Source organism: Amblyomma mixtum, chromosome 3 (genome assembly GCF_055824585.1).
Source record: "Amblyomma mixtum isolate Tamu chromosome 3, ASM5582458v1, whole genome shotgun sequence".
NCBI classification, from domain to species: Eukaryota; Metazoa; Arthropoda; class Arachnida; order Ixodida; family Ixodidae; genus Amblyomma; species Amblyomma mixtum.
In genome coordinates, this window is record NC_143014.1 from 388,959,231 (window position 1) to 388,976,525 (window position 17,295).

The window sequence follows — 17,295 nt, forward strand, 5'->3', positions numbered from 1 at the left end:
TACGAACGTGCGGATTGAGAAACGGAGCCCAAAATGCATTTCGGCATTAAAATACACGACGTTCTGAAGTTGTTGAGAAGGAGGTAAGATGTGAAAACAATAAAATGCTTTTGAAGAGCTCACTTTACAGCTGACTGCATGCTGGGTTTTTCCCAACTATAATCAGTCAGTTTATTGACTGTGAATGAAAAGTGTCCGCGGATAAGCCGCGCAATCTGGCGTCGTTATTCGAGGACGCCAGGACGGCCAGGGGGCGCAGCGGCGCTCGCGCGATGAGCTGTGGAGTGAGAGATTGTGGGGAGAGCGGTTGTCGGCCGCGCGCGCACATGTTCTTCGTCGACGGACTGGCAGCGGTGGTGTAACGCGTGGGACCACCAGTTCCTTTCGGTGTGTGGGCTTCTCTTGTTTCTGGAGGCCTACGAAACCCAGCAGCCGCGGCAACGACTTCCGCCAGCGCTGATTGCTCCTCGGCCCGCCACCATCAGCTGCGACGGCGGCGCCTTTATGCCTGTTCGGCACAATGAAAGACCAGGCTGGCCCGTCGGACTCCTGGGTGTCCGGCGTCAAATTGGGCATCGTCAGGCTCGGCCGAGCTGCCGGAAAGGTGAGCAGCCGCAAGGGAAAGTGCCGCTCTTCCGGTTTCCAGCATGTCTTCCCCGCGTTTTACTGGGTTCCGCTGGCCGCGCTAGACAAAGACTCTTCCCGCTTCCACCGCTTCCTCTTACTCGCGCTTTCTGGGGCGTCGTAACTCGCGCTGCGATTTGCAGAACGCTGTGAAACGCGACGCACCGTTTCCGCGTCATACCTCGAGTCGCGTATGACATGTGCTTCCCCGACTGACCCTGACTGGCTTCTGCGCGGCGATCGGCCGTCGCAAGGCTGCGGCCGAGCCTTGTTTCAAAAGCGTCGCTGCACTTGCGTCTGCGTGCGCGCGCAACGTCTTGGTTGCCGGCTTCTGGAGAAAATAAAAAGAAAGCGGCCCACTATTATCGCCCCGTTCAGGAAGTGAAAAGGAAAAGTGGACCGGCGGTTCCTCGTGCAGGTCGCCTCATTTGCATGCGTGATTTCGGGGTGCGTCCGGGGTTTTTCTCGTTTTTAGGTAGTTCATGGCCGTTGTGTAGTTGGGGCGCTAGCTCCCGTCTCCACTTTGTTGCCTCACGCGGTGGCCGTCACGAAAGCGTCGTGCCCCGTTGTGCTGAAAGCGATTTCACGGAGATGTGCCTGAGCTGCATCGGCTTCAAGAGTACATTGTCTGACGCTTTCTTTTTTTCTTGTGCTCATAAAAGCGGATGCGGCCATCGGCCAGTTCCAGTTGCGAATCGCCCCCTCCGCGTAGCTTGGAGCGCTCGAGTTTGCTCGTCCGCTTGCAATGGAGCGCTCGGTGATCGGTAATTCGAGCTGCACATTGGCGCTATTCCAACGCTGTTGATAGGGGACCGATCGCCAGACGCGTGCATTGCGCGTATTTGCTTTGCCCCTTCCTTCCCCCCTCCGGCGGCAACGGACTGAGGAGCCTTTGTCAGGAGGAACCCAGGGGTGTGCTGCCTTTCGGCGATCAATAGCGGCCGTCTTTTTTTTTTTTCCTCCTTTGTTTTTCGTCTGACCGCGGTTGTTCTCCGGCGGCGCTGGGTGAATCAGCTGGTCTGACCGGCCAACAAAGGGCTTTTCCTCCGTGTCGCGCCGGCAGGGGAGGGGACAATTTGAAAAGCGACCCCGTGCGTGCGGGGACAGCTGCTGCGGCCGGGGTTGGCGGGGGGACGCTTTTGTGGCTCCGCTCGGATACCCTTGGTTTGTCGCGCGGGGCGTCTGCTGCTTCGCGTTGACGTCGAGAGGGGCCTTGGCGCCGGAGGTCGCCCGCCTTTGCATCTGTCGAGTGCATTGTCTGGCGAGGGCGGCCGATTTCTGCCGAACTTGAGAAGCCAGTGCGGAGAATACTCGTTTCTGCCTTGCTCGGGCACTCGCGAGGGAGTTTTCCAACCTTCTGTCAGATGGAAGCAAGCACCGCCCGCTTCCGTCAGCTGTTCTTGGCGGGTGTTTTAGAATCAGGTGTCCGTGTTGTAAGGTGGATATAAGTATATTTCGCAGCGGCTGTAATTTGAATCCTGCGGAGCTACCCGCGTGCGGTGTGAAAGCGCGATTTGGCGACCTACCTAAGAGTAACGGTTGCTGCTGGTCGGGCTTTCCAAAGCTGCCAGTTTGGCATTGGTCCTCCCAAAGGGTTGCCCCGAGCGACCTGAAATGGCTCACCGCCGCTAGCCCCGCGCCTATCATTTTGATCAGCCGCGTTTTGCCATCGTAGCAGGCGGCTGATAAGAGCTACGCGGATTAAACAATGACCTCTGCTCGCCCCAAGCGGCGGGCTTTTGTTGGCGCCCAGCTCATCCGCCCTGCGCAGTTGGACGAGAAAGATAGCGGCCGCCTTGTGGAGACCGCCGGCCCTTTGTTCCGTGCTGGATAGTGGAGCTGTGGTGGTGTACATTCCCGTAGTGTGCTGCTCCTGCGAAGAGGCACAGCTGTGTGCAAAATCGCGCAGCCTGCTGCATGTGTGCGTGTTTGTGTACCAAGTGCTGAAAGTGCACATTCAGTATATCCCGTGTTCAACTAGGTAGGGCACAGCTTGCAGTCTTTAACGTGACTGTCGTGCCCTGCACATATGCATTGTTTGTTGCCGGGCAACAGGTGGATAAACACCTGTGGTTCAGTAGCTCGGTTCTCAAACCTTTTGTCAGATGTGTAGGTTAACATGATCTTGTGCTTCTTATTCACCTGCCTTTATCAGTGTTACACCTGTGCTACACGGGCGTTTAAAATGCCTTTGAATCAAATGTCATTCGACTCGCCTGTAGGTCTTGTGCTGCTACAGGAGGTTTTGCAATGGCACTTGGTTCACATGTCAGTTCGAGTCAGTGAATCACTGCCAAGGCAGTCAGTAGTCTGAAATGTTTTCAAGATATGTGCAGCGTCATCATGACATCATTTTCAAAACAAAAATTACGGGTAAATAGGTAATTTATTTTTTTAAACTTCGAATGCACGTGGGATAGTGTTTTTTCTCTATTTACTGTGGCCTATGTAACCATGCAGCATAACAGCTTATGTGGTCATACTCATTCTCATCTACTTTTCCTCCTCATTTTCCCAGTACAGGTGCACAATAGCAGCCGTCCTTACGAAAAGTCTTCATCAGCGGCACCTCTTTTTCTTCATTTGTAATCGTAAACAGCAAATATGGCACATGCACGAAACGAGCCAACTGCCACCTATGCATTCACTCAGTTGGGTGAAAAACCATTGTTGCCACACAATGGAAACAAAGATAGGCACCCGTAAAAAAAATGGCTCACAGCAAGACTTTCATCCATAACTCCTGTTTAGTAATAAAAGGAAATGCAAAATGGCATTCATAACACCTTATTGTTGTTAACAATATTCTTCAGAGGTTCAACTAAGTTATCAAAATGAAATTTCAGAGCAGCAGTGCTACTGCGAAATGGTGAATGTTGAAGTTTCTGGCTGCATTTGAGAATAATCATGGAACCGCTGCAGAACTCCATCAAGTCCGAATACCATTAGGTGTCTCAAGTGCCATTCATCTCAAATGACTTTTGAATGTGTCCATGTAACATGAGTATTAGTGACAATTTTCGGACCAGTTAGTGTGTTTTCTTGCTGATAATGCTTTGAGAGAGTTTCATTTCTGGTATGAGACATTCTTGAAACATAGTGCATTTTCCTTATGTGAGCCACAGTGAAGAAGGTTCAGAAGCTCTGCACACTCTGAAGAAAACTTAGCAACCCTGTCTGTGCTTGTGCTTCGGGGCCAACTGCAACTAAATTTTACTTTGTCCAGAATGTCTCTTAATATGTCGGGTACGTCACAAAACTAACCGTGGTAATGTTCTGCGCTTCTTAGAGAACCATTTCTCATGTTATAAGCGTTTAAAAAGGTCTGTAGCAGACTACGCATGCACCTGGCACTGTATGTCACAGGTAATTTACCAGACATAGCGTAGATGCTGACCGCCAAGAACCTTCTAGAGCCGCATCCATTGAGAATGAACAGATTATGGACGGTGTGCATTGAAAGGCTGGTGGTTGAAATGTGGCTTGGCTGACCTGCTGTGGTAGTGTGGAAGAGTTTTTCGAAGTTTTAGGTGAGATTATCACGCCAAAGCACTGTGGGCTCTCGGAGGCATGAACATGGATGCTGCACATGAAAGCGCACATCGCATGTGTTTCTGAAGTACAGCAAACAGCGAGCTTTGAGTAACATACTGTGATCTGTTATGTTTCGTGTGGCGTTCTAGTGAGGTCCTATGCCTGGTTCGGTCAGAATTAATCGAAACTTCGCATAGTGTGTGACTATTTTCGTAGAAAGAAGTTTTCGTAAAAGCTGTACTAGCAGCAAAATCTCTTGTCAGTCACTGAAGGATGAGAGGAGGTGCCGCAAAACCAAAAGTAGTCCCAATTAGCGGGCGTTCTTTCGCAGTGCTGTAAATTCATTCGATCAGCATTATCGTTGATTGTAACGTGTGCCCGTCCCGCTCTGGTGGTGTGGGCTGGGCAGCTTCTTTTTATTCTTTTTTTCTGCCTTTGTGGTTTCAACAAGCAGCAGAGAGCCACCAAAATGCCGCAACTTCATTGCCCGAGTGGTTCCAAGTGTGCCCGTGTTTAGGTCTTCTCTGGCTTATGGTGCTGCCCTCTTTCCAGATTCGGTTCGAAAAATGGCAGTTATTGTGAGCGATACCTGACGTGCTTGCTTCTATTAGAAATGCCCCTTTTTGATTTTGGTACTCCCTTGAGGTGTTGAAAGAAAGTCCTCTTATGGAGCAAAACATTGTTGCAATTTGCCTTTCATTGAGTGTGTTCCCTCACTATGTGCTGCCTGTTGCTTCCTGGTAAACCTTCTGCCGTTTGTGCAGCAGGAAAGTGTGCAACTGAATGCTAGAAATTAGTGGGGTCAGTCTGTGAAGGGGACATTTTGGAGTCTAATGCATTTTTTAGCTTCCGTGATGTTGCAGCGTCATATTGGGCTTTAGATGTGCTTCTTCCAGAAGGCCAGTTTGAGACCGGTGTTTCTTAAGTGAGCAAGCAGTTGCTGTTTTTTTTTTTTTTTTGGCAGTTTAGGCGAGGCATATGTAGTATGGCAAGTGCAGTTATGTTGGCCGACCATTTTCATTCGTTTAACCATCCTTTTCTTTCCGCCATCATTACATACCCCTTTTATGCCCTGAAGCAATAAATATCGCTTTAAAAAAATTATGTTGGCGTTTTGCATTATCGCAGGGCTCCACTAGCAGTACTGATACAATGCTGGGTGTTTGGTTTATTGGGGTTTAATGTCCCAAAGCGACTGAGGCTATGAGGGACGCCGTAGTGAAGGGCTCCGGAAATTTCGACCACCTGGGGTTCTTTAACGTGCACTGACATCGCACAGTACACGAGCCTCTAGAATTTCGCCTTCAAGAAATTCAGCCGCCGCGGCCGGGATCGCACCCGCGTCTTTCGGGTCAGCAGCCGAGCACCGTAACCACTGAGCCACCGCGGCGGGTCAATGCTGGGTGTAGTGACGAGGTGCGCCCTGGAAGTATTTTACTCTGTGGAAATGGAATTGAGGTGGTGAAATTTTTGTGAGTGAACCAGGAATGTTGTGAATGGCCTGGTGAATTTTGAACCTGGCTTGCGTGTGTCTTTATTTCTGCTTTTCTAGCTATGTTGTTTCCGTATTGGGCTGTTAGTATTTTAATACCTTTGTCACACTGGAAGCTTTAATGACAGAAGCTAACAGTCACCGAAATCAAGGGGCATAGAGAATGTTTTTTTTTCTGATTTGTGGATTAATAGGGCATTTATTTAAGCATAATTGATTAGAAAGCAGAAGTAAAAACCATGTGCTGCGGGCAGGATTCGAACCCATGACCTCCGAATTTCTAGTCCGGTGCTCTGCCAACTGAGCGACAGCAACGGCTGTCCAATCTTCTGCTTTCCGGAGTATTTGTGTAGTGTAACCTAACCTAGGGATAAATTACCCTATTAATCCACAAATTAAAAAAAAAAAAGAAACATCCTCTATCTACTTGGTTTCGGCAACTGTTGGCTTCCATCGGGTATGTCATAACGAGCCCCTCTTTTTCCTTACTTTGAATGGAAGATGTAATGTCATTTGGATCAAATGCCAGTCTGAGTCAATGCATCAGATGTCATTCACAGATCTAGCAATTATGGTCAGCGAAAAAAAAAAAAATGTGTACAATTAAGGGACATCAGTGCACATAAAAGGTGTTTGAAATTGTGTAGTACTTTTAAAGTAAAATATTTCTTTGCAATATTATAGACTTCAAATATCATTTCTAGCCATGCTGCAGCACGTTAGTACGAAAGCCATGCCAAGGATAAAGTCAATCACAAATGCGATGAATGTAAAGAAACAATGGCTGATATAGCGAAGCGTAAAATTCGCATAAAAAACGTGAAGTGCTCAGTTAAACCCTGAACATGTTCATTGCGTCATGGATGGGTCACCTTGTGTATTTCTGCTGTGCTGCATCTGAAGCAGTGGGACCTGACATTTTTCAGAGAGTGCGAAAAGCACACATGCCAGGTTGCTATTGCCATCAGTAGTTGGCTCTAGTAGGTTGACTTTTCCGGAGGCTCATTGGTCGGTCACAGCGCTCCCAAGAAAATCAAAGGGCAGCCCACTGGTGGGCCAGGATGCATAGGGATTAGGGCCCCGAAAATCTCTGTCATATTGAACTTGTCAAGTTCTTCCGAGCTGAATGCATGTGGAACGCCAACCAGCAAGAAGCACAGAACTCAGAATGATAAAAGGCTACGGGTAGGGCCGTGTTTTACTCTGTTGTAGCTGTTGTCTGTGGCCGAGCAGAACGGCTGTCTATGACAACCTTCAATGCAGATAGTTTCACTTCGAAATTAACACTTTGTTAGCAGGACTCAATAAATGAAGCGTTCAGTCTTCACGGTGCACACATTTTTTTCACGTTGCTTTTTTCTGCTGCATTTTCATATTTGGCATCCAGAGTACATTCTGTTCGAGGTTGAATATGAACGAGTTCTCCAGATGCATTGGATGGTGAATGTCATTCAGACTTAATGAGATTAAATGTTCGCATGTAGCAGCCGATTAATGATATTAAATGCTAGTGCCATTCGATTTGAATGGGTTTAAAGTTTATAGTGTGACAGGATTATAGTTAGCCTTGCTCAGTCTAGTTTAAATCAGCGCGATAGACATGGGCTGGTCATGTAGTGCGGAGAACTGATAACTGATAGTTTCTAGGGGTAACATGGAATTCCAGGAGAAGGCAGATGTAGCAGGGGCTGTCATGCAGTCTGTCTGGTTGGTGGATGAGATGAGGAAGTTTGCCAGGGTATGGTGACCGTAGCTGGCGCTGAACAGGGTTAATTAGAGGGATATGACAGAGACCTCTTACCTGCAGTGGGCGCAGTTGGGCTGGTTTTGATGTTCATAAATGCAGTGAAGTATGCATCTTCAATGCATCAAAATGCAGTCAACTCATGTTTTTCTTCTATGGTAAAGTTTTTGAAACATGAGCATAGATAGCATGCGTGCCCAGTGGCAAACTCGAAACCTGCAACTGGAATTCAGAAAGCCAGTTTGTGAGTTTAAAAACAATACCATGCATGTCATGAGAATAAATGATCACAAGAGCTAGGAAATAACTGGGAAAAGTGGTATGTTTGCTTGATCATTATAAGCAAATTTCAGCGGCATCAAGTTGCAGCAGTTATAGGTAGTGCATTGGGAGCAGTTTTATTGCGGAAGCATTGTATGGCTCATCGGCAGTGAAACCCAGAGCTGGCAGTGACCAGCAGCAGCAGTGGTCCCAAAAATCCGAGACGACGTCACCGTGATGTCGGAGAAAAATCAGATTCATTCCAAGGGTGCAGGAAATTGAACCCAGGACTTTGAGGCTGCAAGGCGAGCGTGCAACCCATAGGCCACAAAACCATTTTGCTTCTTGACGAATAAAGGTGAACCTAGTATATGTGTTGCCTTGTGACTGTATGCTGACGAGTGGGCGTGTCATTAGAAGACTATAGGAAAAATTTTTTTTTTAAATATTGCATTCAAAGCACATAAGTTGTCATAAGTGCCGTCCTTAAGTTTTCTGCATATCTGCCTGCAGGTTGCTTGTGACCAGAACTCCCCAAGTTAGATATCTGAAGAGGTTGGCTGTAAGCATTGCTAACAGCATAAACGTGTCACTGAGATTGACTAACTGCAGTTCTGTGGATGCTGCTGCCTTCACTGCTCTCACTTGGGAAGGCTTTTCTGGCTTTGGCTGTGGCTTGAAAAAAAAAAAATTGTGTGTTTTAAACCAACACTATTCACTCTTTCTGTTCTTATGTTTCCATGACAGCAAGTTAGTCATTAGGCACTTGATTGCTGGGCGTTGAGAACGAGTCTTTAAATGTTCGACTTTAAAGTCAATGATATACAAGACAAAGTAGAAGCTGACTGTAACATGGTGCTGTGTTCTTCCACAATGTCAAGTCACCAGCTTGCCCAGCAACGGTCATTAATAAAAGCTGACTGCAAGGTATAGGCTCTGCAGGCGGTACCTTGCTGCCTGACCCCATCTGGTGTCACGGTGCCCCTTAAAGGTGCTCTGAAGATCATTCTGGGATTTTCGCTTTTATTTTCCTTTTTGGGTTTCTAGAATAAAGTTTCAGTTCCCCTTCCTCAAAGGTCCTGTGTCTACTCCACTCCCTCAGAGCGCAGAGTAAGAGGGGTCAACCAACGGGAGGAGTGCCTTTCATCTAGTTGTGTGGCGGGTTGCCGCTCTGCCATCGATGGAATAATACGCGGAGTGATTTTCGACAGTGTGTGGTTTACTCGCAAACCGAACAACAAAACGCAATGGCGTCCCACAGATCACATGAAAAAGTGTAGATCCATGGATGTCGTGGGATTGCAGAACTGGGGTGTGGGGCAAACACGGGACTTTCGAGAAAGGGGAGCCGTGATCACTGACACACCACAAGACAAAGTGGAGTGTACGCTTCTGCCACAGCAAGCGGTGGGGTGCATCACCATGCGGCAGCAGTTTCGCGAAAGCAAGGAGTCGTCGAGTGGTTTTTATTTCCGTGGGCTTAATTTGCGGCTATGTTGTCTGCGACTGAAACTATTTATTCATGGAAGCCTAAAAAACAAAATAAAAGTGAAAGGGAAGTTTCCAGAACGCTGTTTAGTGCATTCTTAAATGGTTGGCTCCCATTATAAATTTCTTGTTCATTGGCCCTTAGGAACGCTAGTAGCAGATCCCGGCCACGGCGGCCGAATTTCGATGGAGGCAAAATTTTGGGGACCTGTGTGCTGTGGGATGTCAGTGCACGTTAAAGAACCCCAGGTGGTCGAAATTTCCGGAGCCCTTCACTGCGGCGTCCCTCATAGCCTGAGTTGCTTTGGGACGTTAAACCCCAGTAAACCAACCAAACCAGTGCTTGACAGGGCTTATCTGTTTGGAAACAATGTCTGAGAGAACCCAAAATAATTTTTTTTTAATTTGGATGCAAATTAGTTCTGATGGTTGCCACTAAGTGCATATGCTGTCGGCCAGAAAAGTAAAGGGATTAGGGCTCTGGGGACAGGAGTGGCGGTGGGGCCGCACTGTGGTGTGGCTATCTCGCGGCCAGAGTGCCCCGAGTGACGACAGACGTTGCCTTCGCTCTCGTGCAGGTACTTGTCACGCTTGATAAATTTCTGGTGTGCCGTTGGGCTGCTCTCTTGTTCACGGTCACCGCAAAAAAGAGCACACACACAGAGTGGCACTGTCACGTATTAGTGGAGCAAGTGGATGGGCACACGGCTTCAGACTGCTGCACTGTGAAAAAAGCAGCTCTGCTTTGTTTTATGTTTGTAATTTATATGCCCTTCATGTTAAAAATTGGTGCTGTATCTTTTGCCTTGACTCCTGACATGCAAACTCTCCTCCTCATCAGTCGAAAGCATAACTGCTTAGCGCACACCTGAGTTGGTTGGTTTCACTTACTTGTAACGAAAAGTTCTTGCACTTACAATTACAAACACAGTGTTACATACTGATGCCAGACATGAGAGCTTCGTAGGTAAAGCGTTCTTTTATTTGTGAACATTCTTGCAAACTCTTTTTTGCTTGCGTTTTGGTACCCTCCCCACTCCATGGCATTGTGTATTTCAAAGGCTCTTGTCACCTCAACTCTAGTTAGCAGGCTGTGTATGGAAGCTGATCGCTGAAGTACTGTTACTGTGTGGTGGTCTTGGAAAAATATAACAAGTGTGGCGGTTATGTTCGATCGGCACTTTGACAGTGAATAAACTTTTATGCCAGACTCAGATTTTTATGATTCGTCTTCCAAACTGTCTCATTCTTTCGGTACCATTGTAAAGAAAGTTTCATAGCAGATAATGTATCTGAGCAGCCGAGTAATGCAGTATTAGAGGCTTCACTGAAAGAAATGTAAATCCTGTTCCTGGCGCCAATGCCGAAAGAGCAATATCGAAAGAGACAGCGCTGTCAGCAGTCGTCGAAATCGGCACTCTAACAATATCCAAATGGTTCATTTACATACTCAGTCCACTAACCTGTACTTAGGTGACAAGAGCTTCTGAATTTCATAGCGATGTGAAGTTGGAAGGGGGCCAACACGCTAGCAAAAAAAAAAGTTTGCGGCAGTGTTCAAGAATAAACAAGTCGCATCACCTTTGAAGCTCTTGTGTCTGGTATAAATACACAATACTGTGCCTTTAATTGTAAATGTGAGGCCTTTCATTGCGCGTTGGTGAAAAGAACTCTCATACGTCCTCAGCAGTTGCAATGAGTGAAGGTAATAAACACAGCGCTAATTTTTAACGGGGCGATATAAATCAGTAGCATAAAGCAAACCGATGCTTTGTGCCTTCACAGTGCAGCACTCTGATGTCCTGCGGCCAACCGCTTGCTCCTGTGCTCGTGCCATGAGCACATGGTGCTGCCATTCCTTCCGCCAGAGCCATGCTCCATTTATTTTCCGGCTGATGGTACTACTACATGACATTAGCATGCTGTTCTTTCTGGGCCTCAGTTTTGCTGTGTTGCAGAACGTGCGTACGGACTAAGTTTGTTTGCTTCTGGGGGAAAACAGCAGCAGAAATTGTTGCAGTTCAAGAGGCTTTCAAAGAAGTCTTTGGCCGAGCAAAGTCCTTTGATGGCGTTCCTGGCTTAGACAAAGTGTCATGTCGCTCAGTGACCAACTGCAATTTGTGACAACATCCAGATGTTGATTTCTGTCATGGACATGAAAGAGCTTGTACGTCAAGGTATCATGTGTTTTGGTACAGGTGCCTTGGTACCAATGTACCTGCTTTTTTACTTGAAAGTGCTACAGTGGTTGCATGAACGCAGTTTCAAGGCTACTGATCTGTGGAACATGCACTGCATGAGCGGTGGCTCGTGCAGTGTTTTCACTTTAAAGAAACGGTAGAGGCATTGAAGTCTATTACTTTGTAAGAGTTCTAGAACAGTTCACAACAGGGAAGTTAGTAGAGCAAGTTTATTGCATCTCAGGCAGAATGCATTGGTAGTCATTAAATTTTGGAAGTGTTCTGAGTGTACGACTTTTGAAAAAAAAAAAAAAGGTTTGTGATCATGTATGCTGATGCTGCTGAACAGCCTGAAAAGAAGTTTGTTTATATGTGACTGGTGGCAGTGTTAGCATCCTTGTTCACTCTGAGACTTTCACATTTTACCTGTAGGCTTTGTAAAGAAAACCAATAAGAATAGTTCATAGACCTCCCATCTTGGAAGACTGACTGTTTTGACTGTTTTGGAGACGTGTGCTTATGATTTGACGCATTAGCCTCACCCTGTCTTTTGCCAGCTTAAACGAGTACAGACGCTAAGTTTTCATTGCTTGCTTTCTTCGTTGTAATAATGTGTTGAACGTTAGCGTACGTGGATCAGCAGATATTCACCTACGACCACTAAATAGTTTATAATTGAATTTATTCTCCCGTGCAGTTTTGGTTTCAAAGCCGAATGATGGCTTTGACGTCAAGTACAGTAGAGGTCGCATGAGGCATCAAAAAAGTATGATATTGTCACAGGCCAGACGGAGAACAGTCGTAGACGTAGAGGGGGACCGCAGAACGGCCGAGAGTTTTAATCGCCCAGAACAGAGCCAGCTCGAGCGCGCCTCACGCGAACGCGACCACTTCGTCCTCGTCACGGCTTAGCGCGCAGGTAGCTCGAGCCAGGTCCGTGGCAATATAATCTCTGCTTCATGACTTTAATTCACTGCAACGCTTAAGCTAATCAGCCTCAGGAGCCGGATTTAAACAAATGAAGAAGCAGCGCTTAGTCAGTGTTCTTATGCCTCACGTGGTGTATAATGAACTTTGAGGTCACAGCCATTGCGTGGCTGTTGAAACCAAAACAATGTAACATAAGAAATTGAATTATTTTTTATCTACTGTTCATAGGCTAATACCACATGGTGATCCGTGTACTCCATCTTAAGCGTCGTTACAAACAATAAAAATGTGTAGGCGTTATACGATGTAATGTGGCAAATCTGCGATAACAGTATTCGGCATATATCTCGCTTTTTCACTGATCATTCGCCGTTGGTCTTGGTGGGTGGAGGCCTGAGGTGGGAGAGGCATTTTTACCCTTGGGTGCGCATACGCACACCCACTGTAGGGTACTGGTCCCCACTGAGTGCACTGGGCACCATCTGAGCAGTGATGTTTCAATTGCCTTTCATGGGTCGTTGGCAGGAAAGATGCGCTTTGTTTTTGCTGCATGTCTGACGTGAGGTGTGTTGATGCTGAACTGCTTTTTTTCTCTGCTTGACATGCATTGTGTGTGCCGTTCGGACTGCAGTGTTGCTGAAGCCTTGCTTTTTCCCTCCTTTGTGTTCACTTTGCAGATAAAGTACACCTTGCTGGATGAGCGGGACATTACGTTGGTCCACGAGTACTCGTTTGAGGTGAGCATCCTTTTTTTCTCGTTAGCACTCTTATTGTGGTAAATTTTTTGCAGTTTCTTGCTGCATGACGGAGCGTTGCATGCACATGAATACTGAACTGGAACAGGATCGACTTGCTGTAAAATTTTGTCCGGGACTAAAGGGGCAGGTCGGGACCTTTTAAGCGAAGGAGGAGCTGGCAGGCCCAAGGTTTGCTCAAGTGCAGTTCAGTTGTGCTGCTGTCATGCACCAAAAAGTTGAGACGTTCGGCTTTGTAGGGTAGTATGTCTGTGTACCCAATGCTTTGTGTTGCTTTTATTCTGTTACTATAGTGGCATGTGCTCAGCACGAATGAATGTGCAAAGGGGGTCTACCTCATTTTCGGAAGGGGCATGTCGCTGCCGACAGAGCGTCGGAAATGTGTGGCATGTGAAGTATGTATCGTTTCGGCATGTTGGTATGTGCAGTATCAACTGCCTAATTATTGCATCGGGGCACAGTGCATCTTATGTGGTAGGGGGCATAATTTGCATGAGTGGCTGAACATATACTGCACCTGGACACTGTTTGAGTGTCTGCTTTTTCGATTGCATCCTGTCGTAGTGCTTCTTCAATTACATCCAGTTGCAGTGGGCGCCTTGTCTGTTCTCTCTAGTGGATGCTATTTAATGGTGCCTTTTGTCTTCATCCGGCAAACAATGAATTTTCCCAAGGGCAGGTATTCTTGCTCTAGTGTCCGAGGCACTACACAATGGTACCAGTAAGTACTCCCGTGCCTAGGGCACGCATTGGTTTAATAGTCTTAAGATCCTCGTCAGAAGCTCTCCTCTTCGTGCAGTTTGGGGAAGCGCTTAGTGCTGGATGTATGTAATATGTGGAGAGGTTTTCGGGGCCAAGGTTTCTTGGACATTGCTCATGCTTGGCTCTCTCAGCTGTAGTGGCCATTTTTGAATGCAGAGAAATGTCCAGCTGTACAGTGGCCCTATCGAGTAGAGGTGCGTGCACCGCTACTAACCACTGCATACATAAAACCATTCCCATCAGAAAGTTTCTGTTCACTGAAAAGGAGACTGTTGTATGATATGCTGGAAGCAGCTACTACTTTTGCTTGGTTAGGTTGCCTGAACGGAGCCCTTTTATTATGTTAAAAGTGTAAAGAGGCATAGACAAGAGCAGGCACGCAGAGGTCAAATTGGGGTTGATGACTCGAGCTAGTCAATGATGAGTAAGGAATTTTTGCTGCAGTGAAAGCTAGTAGTTTGTAGGACACGAAGCATTACAAAAGGTCCTGGATACACGGCAGTGGAATGCATGCAGGTGAGCAAGCAAATTCCTAGTCATTTCAGGCTTTTTAATTCCAAGTGGCTCAGTGGCCGCGTTGTTTTGTTGCTGGTGTGCAAGGACAGGCGCTGCATATTTCAGTGCGCAGTAAAAGCCCGAAGCGGTTCTCAGTAATCCTGAGTTCTCTTTGCTGGGGCACGCCTCATTGCTCATAGCCCTCTGCGATTTCAACTCTGGGCAACATCTTCGCAATAAAATCCGACCAACCAGTTATGAGGCAGTAAGTGGGTTAAGTTAGTGCATTTGGGCTGAAGAACATGACTTCTAGTGTACAGGCTCTGTAAGTCGTGGTCTTGTCTGGTGAGTGACACCCACAGGCTGTATTAAAGCACCGATTTGATTCTGAGCCAAGAAAGGAGTGCTCATTGGGCATAAAATGCAGCGGTGGGCATGTGGTCACTGATTCTCGCAAACTCCACTCTGTGCTAACAGTACATGAGGCACAATCGTGTTCCACTGCAGAAAGAAAAACACTGCAGTATGGCCAGAAGGATGCAGCACTAATGCTAATTCGACATGGTACAAGAAACTGGGGTGTAGATATCTCAGCCACTCATGCCAAGTACTACTTCCACAGTCGGAGAAGGTTGTGCGCCATCTTCCATAAACAGTAAACAGACGATTGGGGCTAGCTGGTACAGCACTTTGGCAATGGAAGCGCTGACTTTCAAAGTTCTGTCAAAGTTGGCGCTTCCGTTGCAAAAAAAAAAATTCCATGAACATCTTGGCAGCTGAAACTGGCCGCTAACAGCGCGACAACGCCTCACCAGTGCTCGTGCTGGTGAATGCAGTCACGTGCATGCTGGCACCACTCTTTGCGAGTATAATAAGTTCAGTCACGTGCGGTTGTGCTACACCTGCTTGCACCTGGATGACTGGAAAAGAGCACATGCATCCTTTGCATGGCTGAAGGATCTCGGAGCAATAGGAACACTTGCTTTTTCTGTGGCTGCAGTCATGTGCTTTGTTTGGGTCTTCTTCTTCTGTTCCCCTGGGAAGTATGCATACCAACAAGTGTGTGCTTCTCTTCCTTGAACGTGACGCTCACTGTGCCGTTGCTGTTCTAGGCCCGTGTGGAGGTGGATAAAGATGGAAATGGCGCACAGATCTTTGCCTACGCCTATGAGATGAACCAGGGAAAGAGCACCGGGCAGTATCTGCACCAGCTGCTGTGGTGGGTGCTCGTTTCTTGTCTTTGGGGGCAAGCTGTTGGCTCAGTGCCACTCGACTCTAGATGCGGCCCAGTTTGGTGCAGTGTTGTGAGCAGATGCATCTTGTTGGGGCCGGGTTTTGTCATTTGTGGGGTGCTTTCATGTTCTGATGTCCGCACCTTTTGGGACAGAAAAAAAAAACAAAGCACTTGCGATTTAAAAAGGTTTTACTGCCTTATTCTGCTGCTGAGCACGAGGTCTTCGGATTGAATTGGAGCCTGACGTGGCAGGTGTATTTTAGTGGGGACTAAATTCAAAAATACTATGTCTGCTGTGGCATTTCAGTGTACCATTTCAGCCTAGTCTTATGTAGCCAGAATTCATCCGGAGCCTTCCATTAACGGTGTCTTTTACGTCTAAGATGAATCCTTGGCTAAGTTGGTAGTACATGGCCACAAGAGTGCAGTGTGTGTAGGACAGAACAACTAGACACTTGCAGTGCTGGCTGCACTGCACACAGGACAGAACAGCCAGCACTGCGAGTGTCTAGTTGTTCTGTCCTGCCTGCAGTTCTATGCACTGTTTCTGTCATGTGCCGCCGTGGTGGCTCAGTGGTTACGGCGCTCGGCTGCTGACCCTAAAGACGCAGGTTCGATCCCGGCCGCTGCGGTCGAATTTCAATGGAGGTGAAATTCTAGAGGCCCGTGTACTGTGCGATGTCAGTGCACGTTAAGGAACCCCAGGTGGTCGAAATTTCCAGAGCCCTTCACTACGGCGTCCCTCATAGCCTGAGTTGCCTTGGGACATTAAACCCCCATAAACCTAAACCAAACCTGTCTGTTTTTGTCATGTGTTTCATAGCACAGTTTTGGGATACTGTCTCACATGCCATTCTTAATGTGGCATCATTCTTTCAACATAAATCTCCTGAGTGCGTCATATTTCCTGTATTTAAAAGTGGAAATGTTTTTTTTGCGGTCTGTTTTGGCAATGAAAAATTCCTGCTGAATGAGCAGAATGGGTTGAGCATGTCTGACCTCAAAGAAAACGTTTGTTTGTTGGAAAAAGTTAAAATTTCTAGCTGCAAGGCCAGGTGGGTATGGAGCTTGAGGAGCCTGTTGAAATTTGTTGTGAACAAATTATATAAAAAAAAACAAAACCTGTGAACATGACCCACGCTTTGAGCCAGAGTGTTGTTGTGGTTGATACTCTGCAGCAGATGTTTCTACCTGTTGTCTGAACTAGAAGAAACTTGGTTGGCAGTATGTTTTTGGTTGGCTGAAGCCTATGAAACACTATTCTGTGTTGGGGAGTACAGTTGAACATAACTCCTTCACTCTCTCAGAAAGTGGTGGCGCATCGCTTTGTGCCAGCATGGAATTTCTTTGGCAGGGATGGGCGCGTGTGTTTCTGTTGTGCTGATTCCCTGTTGGTTTCAGGATGCAAAAAAAATGTAATCCATGTCTCATCCGTTGTGAAATTTGATGAGGTGAACGCACCGCTCCGAGGCCACTCCAGGGTGTCTTAATGCAGCACGTGTTACTCACAGCGCACTGGCATGGGCCAGAGCATCAGGTTCAGCCAGCCAGCCTGCACTTGATTATTTATGAAGAGTAAACACAAAAGAAAGTACTAATCCCAGGCACGGGCTTACTATGTAAGCCCATGCCTGGGATTAGTAGCTGTGGTAGACCGTCGCCTCAACCTGTGTGTGACCCATTAGACTTTATCTTTCTTTACAAAGGCATCCTGCTGGCAGCTTGCTGCTTGTTTGCCGGAGGGCAGTTGCATTCGTTTTCAGGGCAGTTTGCATTCGTTTTGCATTCGTAACAGT

General features: G+C 47.1%; 1 protein-coding gene across 1 annotated transcript in view; it reads left to right on the forward strand.

The window, feature by feature from the left end:
• Positions 1–290: 290 nt before the first annotated feature.
• Positions 291–17,295, forward strand: part of LOC149357141 (zinc finger MYND domain-containing protein 19-like) — a 37,147-nt gene continuing 20,142 nt past the window's right edge. Inside the window, exons 1-3 of the mRNA XM_089584440.1 lie at positions 291–604; positions 12,931–12,990; positions 15,378–15,484. Coding sequence (XP_089440566.1) covers positions 521–604; positions 12,931–12,990; positions 15,378–15,484 — 251 coding nt within the window. The 5' untranslated portion in view covers positions 291–520. The remainder of the gene's footprint in view (positions 605–12,930; positions 12,991–15,377; positions 15,485–17,295) is intronic.